This window comes from Capra hircus, chromosome 12 (assembly GCF_001704415.2).
Source record: "Capra hircus breed San Clemente chromosome 12, ASM170441v1, whole genome shotgun sequence".
In the NCBI taxonomy this organism is placed as follows: Eukaryota; Metazoa; Chordata; class Mammalia; order Artiodactyla; family Bovidae; genus Capra; species Capra hircus.
The window spans coordinates 68731720-68752906 of record NC_030819.1 but is presented as its reverse complement, the minus strand read 5'-3'; the positions used below and the strand labels follow the sequence as shown (position 1 = coordinate 68752906).

At 39.2% G+C, this 21187-nt stretch overlaps 1 protein-coding gene across 1 annotated transcript in view; it reads right to left on the bottom strand.

The window, feature by feature from the left end:
• The window catches only part of SUCLA2 (succinate-CoA ligase ADP-forming beta subunit), a 59017-nt gene that overhangs the window by 24389 nt on the left and 13441 nt on the right, over positions 1–21187 (bottom strand). The window contains exons 3-4 of the mRNA XM_018056754.1: positions 19093–19192; positions 18751–18913 (exon numbers count right to left, since the gene is read on the bottom strand). Coding sequence (XP_017912243.1) covers positions 18751–18913; positions 19093–19192 — 263 coding nt within the window. The remainder of the gene's footprint in view (positions 1–18750; positions 18914–19092; positions 19193–21187) is intronic.

The window sequence follows — 21187 nt, the reverse complement described above, 5'->3', positions numbered from 1 at the left end:
TGCACTGGTCATAGCAAACACCCTCTTCCAACAACACAAGAGAAATCTCTACACATGGACATCACCAGATGGTGAACACCAAAATCAGACTGACTATATTCTATGCAGCCAAAGATGGAGAAGCTCTATACAGTCAACAAAAACAGGACCAGGAGCTGACTGTGGCTCAGATCATGAACTCCTTATTACCAAATTCAGACTCAAATTGAAGAAAGTAGGGAAAACCGCTACACCATTCAGGTATGACCTAAATCAAATCCCTTATAATTATACAGTGGAAGTGAGAAATAGATTTAAGGGTCCAGATCTGACAGATACAGTGCCTGATGAACTACAGAATGAGGTTCGTGACATTGTACAGGAGACAGGGATCAAGACCATCCCCATGGAAAAGAAATGCAAAGAAGCAAAATGGCTGTCTGGGGAGGCCTTACAAATCACTGTGAAAAGAAAAGAAGCAAAAAGTAAAGGAGAAAAGGAAAGATATAAGCATCTGAATGCAGAGTTCCAAAGAAAGCAAGAAGAGATAAGAAAGCCTTCTTCAGCGATCAATGCAAAAAAATAGAGGAAAACAACAGAATGGGAAAGACTAGAGATCTCTTCAAGAAAATTAGAGATACCAAGGGAACATTTCATGCAAAGATGGGCTCGATAAAGGACAGAAATGGTCTGGACATAATAGAAGCAGAAGATATTAAGAAGAGGTAGCAAGAATATATGGAAGAACTGTACAAAAAAGATCTTCATGACCCAGATAATCATGATGATGTGATCACTCATCTAGAGCCAGACATCTTGAAATGTGGTCAAGTGGGCCTTAGAAAGCATCACTACAAACAAAGCTAGTGGAGGTGATAGAATTCCAGTTGAGCTGTTTCAAATCCTGAAAGATGATGCTGTGAAAGTGCTGCATTCAATATGCCAGCAAATTTGGAAAACTCAGGAGTGGCCACAGGACTGGAAAAGGTCAGTTTTCATTCCAATCCCAAAGAAAGGCAATGCCAAAGAATGCTCAAACTACCACACAATTGCACTCATCTCACATGCTAGTAAAGTAATGCTCAAAATTCTCCAAGCCAGGCTTCAGCAATATGTGAACTGTGAACTCCCTGATGTTCAAGCTGGTTTTAGAAAAGGCAGAGGAACCAGAGATCAAATTGCCAACATCTGCTAGATCATGGAAAAAGCAAGAGAATTCCAAAAAAAAACATCTATTTCTGCTTTATTGACTATGCCAAAGCCTTTGACTGTGTGGATCACAATCAACTGTGGAAAATTCTGAAAGAGAGGGGAATACCAGACCACCTAACCTGCCTCTTGAGAAATCTGTATGCAGGTCAGGAAGCAACAGTTAGAACTGGTCATGGAACAACAGACTGGTTCCAAATTGGAAAAGGAGTACGTCAAGGCTGTATATTGTCACCCTGCTTATTTAACTTCTATGCAGAGTACATCATGAGAAACACTGGACTGGAAGAAACACAAGCTGGAATCAAGAGTGCCGGGAGAAAGATCAATAACCTCAGATATGTAGATGACACCACCCTTATGGCAGAAAGTGAAGAAGAGCTAAAAAGCCTCCTGATGAAAGTGAAAGAGGAGAGTGAAAAAGTTGGCTTAAAGCTCAACATTCAGAAAACGAAGATCATGGCATCCAGTCCCATCATTTCATGGGAAATAGATGGGGAAACAGTAGAAACAGTGTCAGACTTTATTTTGGGGGGCTCCAAAATCACTGCAGATGGTGACTGTAGCCATGAAATTAAAAGACGCTTACTCCTTGGAAGGAAAGTTATGACCAACCTAGATAGTATATTCAAAAGCAGAGACATTACTTTGCCAACTAAGGTCCGTCTAGTCAAGGTTATGGTTTTTCCAGTGGCCATGTATGGATGTGAGAGTTGGACTGCGAAGAAGGCTGAGTGCCCAAGAATTGATGTGTTAGAACTGTGGTTTTGGAGAAGACTCTTGAGAGTCCCTTGGACTGCAAGGAGATCCAACCAGTCCATTCTGAAGGAGATTAGCCCTGGGATTTCTTTGGAAGGAATGATGTTGAAGCTGAAACTCCAGTACTTTGGGACACCTCATGCGAAAAGTTGACGCATTGGAAAAGACTCTGATGCTGGGAGGCATTGGGGGCAGAAGGAGAAGGGGACAACCGAGGATGAGATGGCTGAATGGCATCACAGACTCGATGGACGTGAGTCTGAGTGAACTCCGGGAGATGGTCATGGACAGGGAAGCCTGGCATGCTGCAATTCATGGGGTCGCAAAGTGTCGGACACGACTGAGCGACTGATCTGAACTGAACTGAAGCACTACTGCTGCTGCTGCTGCTAAGTCGCTTCTGTCGTTTCCGACTCTGTGCGACGGAGTCCCATAGACGGCAGCCCACCAGGCTCTCCCGTCCCTGGGATTCTCCAGGCAAGAACACTGGAGTGGGTTGCCATTTCCTTCTCCAATGCATGAAAATAAAAAGAGAAAGTGAAGTTGCTCAGTTGTTTCTGACTCTTAGCGACCCCACAGACTGCAGCCTACCAGGCTCCTCCATCCATGGGATTTTCCAGGCAAGAGTACTGGAGTGGAGTGCCACTGCCTTCTCTGAAGCACTACTACAGCTGTCTTAATGGAAAAAACCGAATGAACCTCTTGGCCAAACCAAAATATTCATTACTGTTTGGAGAACAATACAGTGTTTTAAATCCTCAAAATACAGCAACAGCCAAAGAGATGAGGCTGGGAATACTTATTATTTTTTTAAAAGAGAGTTATTATACCTAGGCAAAAAAAGATTTTTAAACAGTACCAGTCTTACAGGAAAAAAGCTGTGTGGCAGAGGAACAAGGGTGGGTGGAAGATTTATACTTCCCTGTACATCTTTGTACCTTTCAAATGGAATGTTACAGGACTAGATTTCAATACTGTTGTTACTGTTTAGTGGCTAAGTTGTGTCAGACTCTTTGCAAACCCATGGACTGCAGCATGCCAGGCTTCCCTGTTTTCACACTCTCCAGGAGGTTACTCAAGCTCATGTCTACTGAGTCAATGATGCCATCCAACCATCTCATTCCTTGCCGTCCCCTTCTCCTCATGCCCTCAATCTTATTCAGCATCAAGGTCTTTTCCAATAAGTCGGTTCATTGCATCAAGGTGTCCAAAGTACTGGAGCTTCGGCTTCAGCATCAGTCCTTCCAATGAATATCCAGGGTTGATTTCCTTCAGGATTGACTGGTTTGATCTCCTTTCTGTGCAAGGGACTCGCAAGAGTCTTCTCCAACACCACAATTCGAAAGCATCAATTCTTCTGTGCTCAGCCTTCTTTATAGTCCAACTCACATCCATATGAATACTGGAAAAACCACAGCTTTGACTATACAGACCTTTGTCAGAAAAGCGATGTCTCTGCTTTTTAATACACTGTCTAGGTTTGTCATTGCTTTTCTTTCAAGGAGCAAGAGTCTTAATTTCACGGCTGCAGTCACCATCCGTAGTGTTTTGCAGCCCAAGAAAATAAAGTCTGTCACTGTTTCCATTTTTCCCCCTTTTATTTGCCATGAAGTGATGGGACCAGATGCCATGATCTTAGTTATGATACACATAAAAGCAGTTGAAGACAGTAAATTTCACATTCTATGTTTCTGACCACAACTTAAAAAAATGACAGCTCTAGACCACAAGCTCAGTGAGCTTCTGAGGTTGCACAATACTCTGTGTGTTGTCATATATCAGTATGTGAGGAAGGTGACACAATCCTGAAGCAAATGAAAATTTTATGTGTGGGATTCTCCCAGACCATGCCCTGTGCATCTCCATTTGGCTGGTTCTGGCTTTTATCCTTTGGCTATAATAAAACTGTAATCACAAATACAGTATTTTCCTAAGGTCTGTGAGTCATTCTAGCAAATTATGAACCTGAGGGATATTGCTGCTGCCAAGTCACTTCAGTCGTGTCCGACTCTGTGCGACCCCATAGACGGCAGCCCACCAGGCTCCCCCATCCCTGGGATTCTCCAGGCAAGAACACTGGAGTGGGTTGCCATTTCCTTCTCCAATGCATCAAAGTGAAAAGTGAAAGGGAAGTCGGTCAGTCATGTCCGACCCTTAGCATGGACTGCAGCCTACCAGGCTCCTCCGTCCATGGGATTTTCCAGGCAAGATACTAGGAATCCCTAAATTTGTTGCCCGTTAGTCAGAAGTGAGGGTGACCTGGGGACGCTAAACTTGCAACAGATGTCTGAAGTGAGGGCAGTCATGCAGAGGAATGTGCCCTTAACCTGTGAAGTCTGGCTCGCCTTTGGGTACCCTGGTGTCAGAACTCACTGCAACACACACACACACACACACACACACACACACACACACACACACACACACTTTAACAAAATAATTCACGGTGCCTTTCTGAAACTAAAGAAAACAGAAGCAAGCTCAAGTAAAGGGAAATGTTTGAAATTAAAAGTATAATTTTTACTTTCTCTACTGTCAGGAAGCATTTAACAGGAGGCTTCCTGTGTGCTGAATATTCAGGAATTAAGAGGAGAGGCAAGCCTCTCCAGGGAGTTGAGGAATCCAGGCATTTCCTTCGTTAGTTTTTCTATATGGTGATAAATACCCTCTTCCTTCTTGCGAACTATACGGTAAAAGTTATTATTTACAACTCTCTCTCTCTTTAATATGGATCGCCTATGTTTTGTAAGTCTAGAATTTTAATCTTTATCTTTGCTGAGAATAACTACAGTATATATGCCCACACCATGTTGATTAAAGCACCTCTGCTCCCTCAGAGCTCTGGTACCCATGTCTTGCTTTCTCTCTCTCTCTCTCCCTCTTTCTCTCTCAGGCTATTTCTTCAGAGCACAGAGGCTCTCTGAGTTCACTTTCCTGCCAGGGCTTCTAAGACACACTCGAGAAGGCACTCTGCGCCTTCACCCCATCGAGAGGGTGCCTGAGGCCTCTGTGAACAGAGCAAGCCCCATGCCAGGGGTTTTATTGGCTTTCTGTGTAAACCAAGGAATATCAGCCTCTTTCTCTCTCCTTTACTTTCTTATCAGTCGACTCCAGACCACCAGGTTCTGGTCCATTAAAGGACCTCAACAAGTGGAGCCCAGAACAGGAGCTTGGTACACGTATGCAGATTCGGACGGAGTGACCCCAGGGCCTATTGAGGCAGAAGTATTAAGACATGAGTAAAACGGCTGGAAAGCCCCATCACTTTTCTACTTTACTTCATCACTTATTTAAAGTTCAGGGACTTAATGAAATGTATGCTGATTTTTTAGCTAGATTACAAACTGCTATTTCCTGTACTGTAATTGGAGAAGCAGCCAAAAGGCAACTAGAGAAATTACTTGCTTATGAAATTGCAAATCAGGAATGTCAAAAAGCTATAGCTCCAATTCGTGATACAGGGACTATTACTGATTATTTGAAGGCTGGTCGCAATCTAGGATTAGAAGCTCAAAAGATGCAAATGCTAGCTGAAACAATGTTGCTGCCTTAAGAAAGGAAAATGAAGGATGCTTTACATGTGGAAATAAGAACCATTTAAAAAGGGACTGCCCTAAGAGAGCTACAAAAAAGAAGAAAAATATATATATAAAAATAAAAAACCTCCAAAAATCTGCCCTCGCTGCCGTAGAGAAATGCATTGAGCCAAAGACTGTAAGTCTAAATTTGACATTGAAGGAAAATCTATTCCAGGAAACTCCAAGCAGGGGGGCCCCCAGGTCCCCTTCAACAAAAACCTGGGGCAAATTCCATCTTTTCTCTCAAACCCTCAATATCCGGCAGTGCTGCCGTCATATACCAGCTTTGTTTTTAGATAATATGAAGTTAATGAGCTCTATTTAAATTTAAACCCAGTGAACTGAAAAATATTAAATATAATGTTTATTTAAATATAAATATAATTTAAATATAATTGTTTGCTAATCTAATTAAGACATGTCTTAAGTCATCAACATTATATAATTCTTTTATTATGCCTAGGTTTAAGATAAACTAAATTTGTCAACAAAAAGGTAACTCTTTATATATATATATAAATATATAAATAAGATGAAAACTTTTAGATAAACAATATTTAAAATAATTATATTTTTAATAGAATAATTTATTATTATAATCTATTATTATAATAATCTCTTCAGTTCACTCACTCAGTTGTATCCGACTCTTGGTGACCCCGTGAATTGCAGCATGCCAGGCCTCCCTGTCCATCACCAACTCCCAGAGTTCATTCAAACTCACGTCCATCGAGTTGGTGATGCCATCCAGCCATCTCATCCTCTGTCGGCCCCTTCTCCTGCCCCCAATCCCTTCCAGCATCAGAGTCTTTTCCAATGAATCAACTCTTCTCATGAGGTGGCCAAAGCACTGGAATTTCAGCTTTAGCATCATTCCTTCCAAAGAAATCCCAGGGCTGATCTCCTTTAGGATGGACTGGTTGGATCTCCTTGCAGTTCAAGGGACTCTCAAGAGTCTTCTCCAACACCACAGTTCAAAAGCATCAATTCTTCGGTGCTCAGCCTTCTTCACAGTCCAACTCTCACATCCATACATGACCATTGGAAAAACCATAGCCTTGACTAGACGGACCTTTGTTGGCAAAGTAATGTCTCTGCTTTTGAATATGCTATCTAGGTTGGTCATAACTTTCCTTCCAAGGAGTAAGCATCTTTTAATTTCATGACTGCAATCACCATCTGCAGTGATTTTGGAGCCCAAAAAATAATTTCTTAAGATTGGGATAACTTAAATTTCTGGAGTTGTACTAAACTAAATAATAAAATTTTATTAAATAACTAGGTCATTTCCAAATAAAATAAGATTTTAAAACATTAATTACTGAACATTAACTTCCTCTTACAAAAAGTTTTTCTTACAGAAAAACTATAGAGATTTTAAACTATTAATAATATATAATGTATAATATATATTTATATATAACATATAATATGATATAATAAATATATTCACCAATCTATAAAATGCTAATATACAAGACACTTCATAGTTGCTAAGAAAAAGTCAGATATATGCATAACTTGGAAGTATGACCAGCCTATTCGGACAGAGCAGTGGCTTCTCACGAAAGAGAAATTACAGGCAGCTAAGGAACTTACAGATATAAAACTAGAATTAAAGCATATTGAGGAATCTTGTTCTCCTTGGAACTCTCCTATTTTTGTCATAAAAAAGAAATCTAACAAATGGCGTCTCCTAACAGACCTCAGCCTATCACACAAGGTATTAAGCCTCACGAATGCTTTTATTTGGGACACACCTCTTCGTGGTGAAGCTACACAGCACGTTATAACTCACTTAATTAGCTTGTTTTGATGTCATGGGAACTCCTAGTTCTATAAAAACAGACAATGGCCCTGCCTATATTTCTAGACACTGTAAACAATTTTTACAATCTTTTTCTATTAAACGTATTACAGGTATTGCTTATAAGCCACAGGTACAAGGCATAGTCAAATGAGCACATCACACACTAAAGTTGCAAATTAAAAAAATTTTTAAGGGGGAATACACAGGAACCATATGATAAAAGTGATTATTTACAACTCTCTCTCTCTTTAATATGGATCGCCTATGTTTTGTAAGTCTGGAATTTTAATCTTTATCTTTGCTGAGAATAACTACAGTATATAACCCAACACCATGTTGGTTAAAACACCTCTGCTCCATCAGAGCTCTGGTGCCCATGTCTTGCTTTCTCTCTCCCTCTTTCTCTCTCAGGTGATTTCTTTGGAGCACAGAGGCTCTCTGAGTTCACTTTCCTGCCTGGGCTTCTAAGACCCACTTGAGAAGGCACTCTGTGCCTTCACCCCATCGAGAGGGCGCCTGAGGCCTCCATGAACAGAGCAAGCCCCATGCCAGGAGTTTTATTGGCTTTCTGCATAAACCAAGGAATATCAGCCTCTTTCTCTCTACTTTCTTTTCAATCAACTCCAGACCACCAGGTTCTGGTCCATTAAAGGACCTCAACACTCTACAAACTTCAAATGAAAAGGCATTCTTCATTTCCTCCCTAGAAAGGCAATTCATAATTATAAGCTTTTACAGAGATCTAAAGAGAGAAGAAAAAATTCAGATTTAAGAGTCTATTTACTACTGTCCTGCTACTGAAGTATAATATAGATGAATTAACGTACAGATAACTCCCAAATATGGTTTTATTCAAAGAAGAGGTAGAATGAATAAACTTTTAGAATTTGAACATTTTATTTTAGTTTGTACCGTCCTTTTCCTCTCATAGCTACCAATAAGAGAAGTGAAAAACCAAATAAAATGCAGCGCTACTGGGGGAAAATAGTTAATATTAAATTCTCACTAAAGTAATGATTAGATCTCCAAGAGTTGGCTATAAGTTAGAGACAAATCTAAAAAAATACATAAGAAATTAAATATATAAACAGAAAGTGAACTGCTCTTTGTACTAATTCCCTAATTAGAAAGAAACCCTCAAATTTGTAGCCAACTGTTCAGAAGAAAGCTTACATAGGAAAATAAGAAAGAGATCTGTTAAAACAATGGCTGTAGTTTTGCATATGGTCATGCCTGTTGAATTAACTGGCAGTTCAAATCAAATTTCAACTCTGAAATTTTAGTGATTAACTTTCAGAACAGTAAGTTCTGGCAAAGAATTATAATTTCAAATAAATTAATAATGCTATTTTCACATTCTTAACCTAAATTTCTCTTTTTTTGTTGATCTTATGAAAGGTTTTACCTTAAAATGGAACTGGATTTAAAATTATATGACAGAGGGCGGTCCTAAGATGGCGGAGGAACAGGACAGGGAGACCACTTTCTCCCCCACAAATTCATCAAAAGAACATTTCAACACTGAGTAAATTCCACAAAACAACTTCTGAATGCCGGCAGAGGACATCAGGCACCCAGAAAAGCAGCTCATTGTCTTCGAAAAGAGGTAGGAAAAAAAATAAAAGACAAAAAAAGAGACAAAAGAGGTAGGAAGGGAGCTCTGTCCCGGGAAGGGAGTCTTAAAAAGAGAGAAGTTTCCAAACACCAGGAAACACTCTCACTGCAGAGTCTGTGGCGAGCCTTGGAAGCACAGAGGGCAACATAACAGGGAGGGAAAACAAATAAATAATTAAACCCCACAGATTATGAGCCCAATGGTAACTCCCCCAGCGGAGAAGCAGCGCAGACGCCTGCATCCGCCACTACCAAGCGGGTGCTGGGCAGGGAGGCGCAGGCTGCATTGCTTTTTAAGGATCAGCCTGAAAGCCCCAAGGGTAACCAGAGCGAACTAACCTGGGCTAGCAAACCAGACTGTAGGATAGCTACCGAGCAAAAAGCTCTAACATAAGACACCACCAGGACCGCCCACAAAACAAAGGACAGAACAGAATTAGCCGGCTGCCGACCATTCCCCTCCGGTGACAGGCAGCCAGAGCCGGAAGGGCCGGAACAGGGCAATCGCAGCCCCAGAGAGACATTACCTACCATACTGCAAACAGGCTTCTTTGCTAAGACTTCTTGGGGCTCTGGACAGTCATCATCCGCCTGAGAAGGGGCGCCAGTTGTACACCCAGAAAACTGCGCAGCAGGGACGGGAGAGGCGATAAGTCACAGTGACCGCGCTCGCCAAACACCCGAGCTACTCGGACCTGGGAAGGGCACAAAACGCAGGCCCAACCGAGCCTGAGCCTCTGAGGACTACCAGAGTGCCCGAGCCTGAGCGGCTTAGACCGGGGAGGTGCATGCAGCCCAGGGCTGGCCTCAGACGGTTCCCGGCGGAGCAACCTAGAGCCTGAGCGGTGTGTGCCGTGAGCGCGGGCAGGCTCCGTGTGGCTGAGACACTGCAAGCACACGCCAGTGTTACTTGTTTGCAGCGTCCCTCCCTGCCCACATCACGACTGAACAAGTGAGCCTAAAAAAAGTGTCCACCACCGCCCCTCTTGTGTCAGGGCGGAAATCAGACACTGAAGAGACCAGCAAACAGAAGAAGCTAAAACAGAGGGAACTGCCTTGGAAGTGACAGGTGCAATAGATTAAAATCCTGTCATTAGTACCAACTACATAGGAAGGGCCTATAGATCTTGAGAAATATAAGCCGGACCGAGGAACTATCCGAAAATGAACTGACCCCACACTGCCCATAACAACACCAGAGAAAGTCCTAGATATATCTTTACTATTTTTACGACCATTCTTTTTTTTTTTTTTAACTTTTTAAAAATTTTAAGTCCTCTATTACTCCTTTAATTTTCATTTTTATAACCTACTATTACTTTTCAAAAAAAAGACCCTATTTTTAAAGCAAACTTAATATATATATATATTTTATATTAATTCTTGTGACTTTGTTTTCTTCTTCTTCTTCTTTTCCTTAATATTGTATTTTTGAAAATCCAACCTCTACTCTAGATTTTTAATCTTTGCTTTTTGGTATTTGTTATCAATTTTGTACCTTCAAAAATCCAATCTTCAGTACGCATTTTTACTTGAGAGTGAGATTACTGGCGTGATTGCTCTCTCCTCCTTTGGACTCTCCTTTTTCTCCACCAGGTCACCTCTGTCTCCTCCCTCCCCTTTCTCTCCTCTACCCAACTCTGTGAATCTCTGTAAGTTCCAGACAGTAGAGAACACTTAGGGAACTGATTACTGGCTGGATCTGGCTCTCTCCTTTTCATTCCCCCCTTTTATCCTCCTGGCCACCTCTGTCTCCTTCCTCCCTCTTCTCTTCTCGTATATGTGTTCTCCGTGAACATCTCTGAGCAGTCCAGACTGTGGAGTGCACATAAGGAAGTGATTACTGGCTAGCTTGCTCTCTCCTCTTTTGATTCCACCTTATCTCAGTCAGGTCACCTCTAAGTCCCTCCTCCCTCTTCTCTTCTCCATGTAACTCTGTGAACCTCTCTGGATGTCCCTCAATGTGGAGAAACTTTTCATCTTTAACCTAGATGTTTTATCAACAGTGCTGTATAGAAGGAGAAGTCTTGAGACTACTGTAAAAATAAGACTGAAAATCAGAAGCAGGAGGCTTAAGTCCAAATCCTGAGAACATCAGAGAACTCCTGACTCCAGGGAACATCAATTGATAGGAGATCATCAAATGCCTCCATACCTACACTGAAACCAAGCACCACCCAAGGGCCAACAAGTTCCAGAGCAAGACATACCACGCAAATTCTCCCGCAACACAGGAACACACCCCTGAGCTTCAATATACAGGCAGCTCAAGTTACTCCAAAACCAATGACATCTCATAACTCGTTACTGGACACTTCATAGCATTCCAGAGAGAAGAAATCCAGCTCCACCCACCAGAACACCAACACAAGCTTCCCTAACCAAGAAACCTTGACAAGCCACTGATACAACCCCACCCACAGTGAGGAAACTCCACAATAAAGAGAACTCCACAAACTGCCAGAATACAGAAAGGCCACCCCAAACCCAGCAATATAACCAAGATGAAAAGACAGAGGAATACCCAGCAGGTAAAGGAACAGGATAAATGCCCACCAAACCAAACAAAAGAGGAAGAGATAGGGAATCTATCTGATAAAGAATTCCAAATAATGATAGTGAAAATGATCCAAAATGTTGAAATAAAAATGGAATCACAGATAAATAGCCTGGAGACAAGGATTGAGAAGATGCAAGAAAGGTTTAACAAGGACCTAGAAGAAATAAAAAAGAGTCAATATATAATGAATAATGCAATAAATGAGATCAAAAACACGCTGGAGGCAACAAACAGTAGAATAATGGAGGCAGAAGATAGGATTAGTGAAGTAGAAGATAGAATGGTAGAAATAAATGAATCAGAGAGGAAAAAAGAAAAACAAAGTAAAAGAAATGAGGACAATCTCAGAGACCTCCAGGACAATATGAAACGCTCCAACATTCGAATTTTAGGAGTCCCAGAAGAAGAAGACAAAAAGTAAGACCATGAGAAAATCCTTGAGGAGATAATAGTTGAAAACTTCCCTAAAATGGGGAAGGAAATAATCACCCAAGTCCAAGAAACCCAGAGAGTCCCAAACAGGATAAACCCAAGGCAAAACACCCCAAGACACATATTAATCAAATTAACAAAGATCAAACACAAAGAACAAATATTAAAAGCAGCAAGGGAAAAACAACAAATAACACACAAGGGGATTCCCATAAGGATAACAGCTGATCTTTCAATAGAAACTCTTCAGGCCAGAAGGGAATGGCAGGACATACCTAAAGTGATGAAAGAAAATAACCTACAGCCCATATTACTGTACCCAGCAAGGATCTCATTCAAATATGAAGGAGAAATCAAAAGCTTTACAGACAAGCAAAAGCTGAGAGAATTCAGCACCACCAAACCAGCTCTCCAACAAATACTAAAGGATATTCTCTAGACAGGAAACACAAAAAGGGTGCATAAACCTGAACCCCAAACAATAAAGTAAATGGCAATGGGATCATACTTATTAATAATTACCTTAAACGTAAATGGGTTGAATGCCCCAACCAAAAGACAAAGACTGGCTGAATGGATACAAAAACAAGACCCCTATATATGCTGTCTACAAGAGACCCACCTCAAACCAAGAGACATGTACAGACTGAAAGTGAAGGGCTGGAAAAAGATATTCCACGCAAATGGAGACCAAAAGAAAGCAGGAGTAGCAATACTCATATCAGATAAAATAGACTTTAAAACAAAGGCTGTGAAAAGAGACAAAGGCCACTACATAATGATCAAAGGATCAATCCATGAAGAAGATATAACAATTATAAACACTTATGCACCCAACATAGGAGCACCACAACATATAAGACAAATGCTAACAAGTATGAAAGGGGAAATTAACAATAACACAATAATACTGGGAGACAGTAATATCCCACTCACACCTATGGACAGATCAACTAAACAGAAAATTAAACAAGGAAACACAAACTTTAAATGATACAATAGACCAGTTAGACCTAATTGATATCTACAGGACATTTCACCCCAATACAATGAATTTCACCTTTTCCTCAAGTGCTCATGGAAACTTCCCCAGGATAGATCACATCCTGTGCCATAAATCTAGCCTTGGTAAATTCAAAAAATTGAAATCATTCCAAGCATCTTTCCTGACCATAATGCAGTAAGATTAGATCTCAATTACAGGAGAAAAACTATTAAAAATTCCAACATATGGAGGCTGAACAACACGCTTCTGAATAACCAACAAATCACAGAAGAAATCAAAAAAGAAATCAAGATATGCATAGAAACAAATGAAAATGAAAACACAAAAACCAAAAACCTGTGGACACAATAAAAGCAGTGCTAAGGGAAAAGTTCATAGCAATACAGGCATACCTCAAGAAACAAGAAAAAAGTCAAATAAATAACTTAACTCTACACCTAAAGCAACTAGGAAAGGAAGAAATGAAGAACCCCAGGGTTAGTAGAAGGAAAGAAATCTTAAAAATTAGGGCAGAAATAAATGGAAAAGAAACAAAAGAGACCATAGCAAAAGTCAACAAAGCCAAAAGCTGGTTCTTGGAAAGGATAAATAAAATTGACAAACCGTTAGCCAGACTCATCAAGAAACAAAGGGAGAAAAATCAAATCAATAAAATTAGAAATGAAAATGGAGAGATCACAACAGACAACACAGAAATACAAAGTATCGTAAGAGACTACTATCAGCAATTATATGCCAATAAAATGGACAACATGGAAGAAATGGACAAATTCTTAGAAAAGTACAACTTTCCAAAACTGAACCAGGAAGAAACAGAAAGTCTTAACAGACCCATCACAAGCATGGAAATTGAAACTGTAATCAGAAATCTTCCAGCAAACAAAAGGCCAGGTCCAGACGGCTTCACAGCTGAATTCTACCAAAAATTTAGAGAAGAGCTAACACCTATCCTACTCAAACTCTTCCAGAAAATTGCAGAGGAAGGTAACTTCCAAACTCATTCTATGAGGCCAACATCACCCCAATACCAAAACCTGACAAAGATGCCACAAAAAAAGAAAACTACAGGCCAATATCACTGATGAACATAGATGCAAAAATCCTTAACAAAATTCTAGCAATCAGAATCCAACAACACATTAAAAAGATAGTACACCATGACCAAGTGGACTTTATCCCAGGGATGAAAGGATTCTTCAATATCCACAAATCAATCAATGTAATTCACCACATTAATAAATTGAAAAATAAAAGCCATATGATTATTTCAATCGATGCAGAGAAAGCCTTTGACAAAAATCAACATCCATTTATGATAAAAACTCTCCAGAAAGCAGGAATACAAGGAACATACCTTAACATAATAAAAGTATATATGACAAACCACAGCAAACATTATCCTCAATGGTGGAAAATTCCCCTAAAGCCAGGAAAAAGACAGGGTGCCCACTTTCACCACTACTATTCAACATAGTTGTGGAAGTTTTGGCCACAGCAACAGAGCAGAAAAAGAAAAAGAATCCAAATTGGAAAAGAAGAAGTAAAACTCTCACTGTTTGCAGATGACATGATCCTCTACATAGAAAACCCTAAAGACTCCACCAGAAAATTACTAGAGCTAATCAATGAATACAGTAAAGTTGCAGGATATAAAATCAACACTCAGAAATCCCTTGCATTCCTATACACTAATAATGAGAAAGTACAAAAAGAAATTAAGGAAACAATTCCATTCACCATTGCAACAAAAAGAATAAAATACTTAGGAATATATCTACCTAAAGAAACTAAAGACCTATATATAGAAAACTATAAAACACTGATGAAAGAAATCAAAGAGGACACTAATAGATGGAGAAATATACCATGTTCATGGATTGGAAGAATCAATATAGTGAAAATGAGTATAGTACCCAAAGCAATCTACAGATTCAATGCAATTCCTATCAAGCTACCAGCAGTATTTTTCACAGAGCTAGAACAAATAATTTCACAATTTGTATGGAAATACAAAAAACCTCGAATAGCCAAAGCAATCTTGAGAAAGAAGAATGGAGGAATCAACCTGCCTGACTTCAGGCTCTACTACAAAGCCACAGTCATCAAGACAGTATGGTACTGGCACAAAGACAGACATATAGATCAATGGAACAAAATAGAAAGCCCAGAGATAAATCCACACACCTATAGACACCTTACCTTTGACAAAGGAAGCAAGAATATACAATGGATTAAAGACAATCTCTTTAACAAGTGGTGCTGGGAAAACTGGTCAACCACTTGTAAAAGAATGAAACTAGATCACTTTCTAACACCATACACAAAAATAAACTCAAAATGGATTGAAGATCTAAACATAAGACCAGAAACTATAAAACTCCTAGAGGAGAACATAGGCAAAACACTCCAACATAAATCACAGCAGGATCCTCTGTGACCCACCTCCCAGAATACTGGAAATAAAAGTAAAAATAAACAAATTCTAATTAAAATTAAAAGCTTCTTCACAACAAAGGAAACTATAAGCAAGGTGAAAAGACAGCCTTCAGAATGGGAGAAAATAGCAAATGAAGCAACTGACAAACAACTAATCTCAAAAATACACAAGCAACTCCTGCAGCTCAATTCCAGAGAAATAAATGACCCAATCAAAAAATGGGCCAAAGAACTAAACAGACATTTCTCCAAAGAAGACATACAGATGGCTAACAAACACATGAAAAGATGCTTAACATCACTCATTATCAGAGAAATGCAAATCAAAACCACAATGAGGTACCATTTCACGCCAGTCAGAATGGCTGCAATCCAAAAGTCTACAAGCAATAAATGCTGCAGAGGGTGTGAAGAAAAGGGAACCCTCTTACACTGTTGGTGGGAATGCAAACTAGTACAGCCACTATGGAGAACAGTGTGGAAACTGGAAATAGAACTGCCTTATGACCCAGCAATCCCACTACTGGGCATACACACCAAGGAAACCAGAACTGAAAGAGACACATGTTCCCAATGTTCATCGCAGCACTGTTTATAATAGCCAGGACATGGAAGCAACCTAGATGTCCATCAGCAGATGAATGGATAAGAAAGCTGTGGTACATATATACAATGGAGTATTACTCAGCCATTAAAAAGAATACATTTGAATCAGTTCTAATGAGGTGGATGAAACTGGAGCCGATTATACAGAGTAAAGAAAGAAAAACACCAATACAGTATACTAACACATATATATGGAATTTAGAAAGATGGTAACGATAACCCTGTATGCAAGACAGCAAAAGAGACACAGATGTATAGAACAGTCTTTTGGACTCTGTGGGAGAGGGTGAGGATGGGATGATTTGGGAGAATGGCATTGAAACATGTATAATATCATATAAGAAACGAATCACCAGTCTAGGTGTGATGCAGGATACAGGATGCTTGGGGCTGGTGCACTGGGATGACCCAGAGAGATGGTATGAGGGAGGTGGGAGGGGGGTTCAGGATTGGGAACTCATGTACACCCGTGGCAGATTCATGTTGATGTATGGCAAAACCAATAGAGTATTGTAAAGTAAAATAAAAATAAATAAAAGAAAAAATAAATAAAAGAAAATTATATGACAAAGAAGCCACTTTATAGATCTCTTTTTAAAGAAATAAAAGTATGGAAAATAAAATTTGGAATTCTTGCAGCACATTTTATATCTAAGCAAGTAAAAAAAAAGAAAAAACTGACAGAGTTAAATGTACCATTCATTTACAGCAGCCTGCAATGTTTTACTAGAAAAATTAAGTAGCAAATATGATTTGTTAAATTAGATTTGTCTCAGCCCAAAAGTACCCAACTGGCACTAGGCAAATGTTAAGAAATCTGTTTTTAAAGTGCCAAAATACTGAAGAGGAACTTAAAATCAATTTTGGGGGGCACATCAACCCTATGGTACGTATCTGCTCAGGCTTCCTTATGTGATACACACTAAAGAAGACCAGCAGAGCTTATGATTCATCTCCTGAAAACAGATAAGCAACCAAATCAATTTTTAAAGATCTATTAACTTAGAAGCATTTGACTTTAATTCAATCAAATGTACTTCTCTTTTTAATTTAAGTGGCTGACTTATTTTTTGTTGCTTAATAAGGAACTGTCCACAGGGATCCCCAAAATAGTTCATTTTACCCGCAGAAGTAACATCAACCAACTCCACATTGGTCTAACATGATAGTATCAAAGTACATTATAATGTCTTTGGCTGAATAGTGCAACTAGTACTACTGAATTTTTGCATGAATTACTACAACTATATATTACTTGTACAAATGAAATAAAAACAGTTTTCCTTAATAAGACTCTGAGTTCTCTAAAAATTCAAGTTCTTAAAATGAATTCAAATTTGAACATTTTCTCTATTGCTTTAAAATATCTTTAATAAAACATATTCACAGTGTTATAGCTGTATCTTTAAAACATATTCAGTTTGCTACATTTATTCCCATCAAAATGAGCTACTCTGAATATGCAATATAACAGGACTCATTATCTCAAACTGTTTAGGCACATGTATCCTGTTCCTGGCTATAACAAAAAATAAAAACATAATAACTAACAGAATGATAGATGTTGATATATAACATCACTGAAAAGGAAAAGAAAAAGTAGAAAAACATAAATGAATTTGTAAAAACATAATTTTTATAAATGTTTGTAATATACACGATTACTGTCATGGGATTTCTAAAGCAACTTACAAAAGTAAATTCTATCACATGAAGAAACCTAGAGGTAAAGACATCACTTCCAAACAAAACAATGCTTTTTATCTTATATCCTGAGTGGGTTTTTACTACCATCTAGTGTTATACCTTAAGAAATACTTTCTTATAAAAATTAAAAGTTACAAAAGACATTTTATAATATCACTCAAAAATTATTAGAAGACTTAATTAAATGTTAAAAAAAAACAGTATGGAAAACAGCTATTTTTTTAAAAGATGTTTTATGTAAGAAAGGAGTTTCATGACTCTTAAAATTTGTCATATTACCAATTATATAATTTAGTGATGTTCTACATCAAATCTTGACCAGGGCTATGAACACAGTCTGCTTCAAAAGACAAGCTAGTTAGCACACAGATTCAGCCCATAAAACTTAACCAATGCACTCAGAAAGCCAGATAATTATACTATAAAATGACTCTCAACACCCTCTCCAAGCAGGTCTACGAAAGAAATTTCTCGCCCCGTGATGCCTTAAATTCATTGCTAGTATATTAAGTTCCATAAAGAAAGCAAGGCAGAATAAGGTTATGTTTCGTAGAAGCATATTGTTTGCTACTGAATGTCTTCCTTGAACTTACCCAGTAACAGGTCATCATGAAACAAACCTCAAAGTATAAAAACACCAAAAAGCTGACAAAGACAAAGATGAAGCCAGGGGTACACATTCTCTTAGTGGATACAGAGACTTTCTCTTTGGTTAGACCATTTTACTGTGCTAGAAGTTCTTTTCTCAGCTTACAGAATCTAAAGGTGAATTAGAGATGATTTAAGCTGCTCTTAGCAAATTAACAATTTAGAAATTCTGTGGGTTTTGTTTCAGCATGGTTTTACCTACAATTTTTATTACACAAGATTCTATTAAGTTTTATGGCATTAATCATGCTGGTTTTTTAAACAAAAACATTGTTCTCCTGACATATACAAATAGATTATGGACCATACCTTTTTAATCTTTCCCATACAAATAGAAATAATGATCAACTTTTGATACTGAATGTAATAAGATCATCCTAAATGCATCATGTCTACAATTACTCACTTGAAATGACCTTTCCATTGTGATTGCAAAGTAGTATTCTCTCCTGGGATATCTTCGTTCACAAACCAATACTTGATTGCATATCCTGCCCTTTTCTCCTGTTTGCTTGGTAAACAACTTTTTCCCAATCATTTGTGAGGAAACAGCTTTTGCTTCTTCTGGACTAAAATAAGAAAAAGAACTCAAACTCTTTTCTCTTCCAAGTGAGGTAAATATAAGCACATGACAGCCAAAACCTTATCTCACCTACTACTTAAATCTCAGTATTTTTATCAATTCAATAGGGCATCTTTTATAATATTCATTATTTCTTTAATAGCGATGATTAAAAAAAAAACTTACGAGAAAACTATCTTCACTCCACCTTTGAGGCCACTTTCAAATGTTCCTTTTCCTCTGCCACCAGCCAAAACTTGCGCCTTTATCACAACATCTTTTGAACCTAGAAGAAAAACACTTCTATTAGATACGAAGCATGGAGCAGCACACAACACGCAACACTTTGCTACTAAACATACACATTTAGCAATATTACTAAACATAGTAAATTTAAGATCCATTTACTCACAATGTAGAAAAACAAGGCACTCCGTACACATAGATTTTCTAGATTAGGACACTAAAATATTCACCACCTAAAGATTACTTTGCCAACTAAGGTCCGTCTAGTCAAGGCTATGGTTTTTCCTGTGGTCATGTATGAATGTGAGAGTTGGACTGTGAAGAAGGCTGAGTGCCGAAGAATTGATGCGTTTGAACTGTGGTGTTGGAGAAGACTCTTGAGGGTCCCTTGGACTGCAAGGAGATCCAACCAATCCATTCTGAAGGAGATCAGCCCTGGGATTTCTTTGGAAGGAATGATGCTAAAGCTGAAACTCTAGTACTTTGGACACCTCATGCGAAGAGTTGACTCACTGGAAAAGACTCTGATGCTGGGAGAGATTGGGGGCAGGAGGAGAAGGGGACGACCCAGGATGAGATGGCTGGATGGCATCATGGACTCGATGGACGTGAGTCTGGGTGAACTCCGGGAGATGGTGACAGACAGGGAGGCCTGGTGTGCTGCGATTCATGGGGTCGCAAAGAGTCGGACACGGCTGAGCAACTGAACTGAACTGAAAGATTCACAAACTTAAAAAAATCAGCCACTCATATTAAACCATTTCTTAAGCATACTGAAAACAAGTTTACCTTTATCTGGTACTTTAAATATTAATTACTCTGCTGCTGCTGCTAAGTCACTTCAGCCGTGCCCGACTCTGTGCGACCCCATAGATGGCTCTACAAAGTACTAAATTTACAAAATTGAGTCAAATACCTTCCTAACAGTTTCCTCACTCTCTATTGATATGTAAACCTGCTATCCTATGAAAATTTGAGGTATAAATGCTGCTTTGAGTAGAAATGTACCATGACTTTGAGGGAAAGTTCCACTACTGATAACAGCTCACACCATCCCACTGACACTCTCCAGCTGTACTGTTGTGAGGGGGATGACAGGAATTAAGGCATGTTAATCCAAAGATTCCAGAATGTTATGCTTCCAAGTCTTTAAGACATTTTTTCAGAAAATAATCTGAATTTTTCTTCTTTAACAGGTAAACTGATCTCTTTTCCTTTCTTTTCTAACATGATGAAGAAAATTATCAAACTAGCCGTTTAGCTTAGGTACTACTCTTCATGACACAGAGCAACACTTTTTAGAGGTGCATTCTGTCTCCCGAGACAGGCAGAATTTCAGAGCCTCCTCATTTTGCTTCTCATAGTATTTGCCCATACTCGGGTGGTGTCGTGTTACCGCCTGAATCTGCAGAATCCACTTGCCAGTGCAGAAGACAAGGGTTTGATCCCTGGATGGGGAAGAGCCCCTGGAAGAGGAAATGGCAACCACTACAGTATTCTCGCCTGGAAAAATCCATGGACAGAGGAACCTGGTGCGCTACAGTCCATAGGGTCTCAAAGTCAGTCATGACTGAGCACAGAGATGTGTGCTCAGTTACTCTGTTACAGCAGTGTAACACCACTATTACATTACGAAAAACAATTAACCTTTGAGGTCAGGATTAAGGACATTGTCATCTTATTTGTTGTATCCTCAGCACAAAGAGGTCCCTGGGATGTAACGACCACTCCATAAATGTGTATCTGAATAGGCTAAAGATGGGAATTCTACCACCAGGAAAAGCCAGTCTCTAACATGCATATACCAAGCCAAACAAGAGGGAACCCTCACCTGATCAAGGAGGTAACAAATACAGATTGTGATCAAATAAGAAATGATCAAAAGTTTACACTGGAACAATTACTACAAAATGTTTAGACTTCCCTGGCAGCTCAGCTGGTAAAGAATCCACCTGCAAGGCGGGAGACCCCAGTTCAATTCCTGGGTCAGCAAGTTCCCCTAGAGAAGGGAACGGCTACTCACTCCAATATTCTC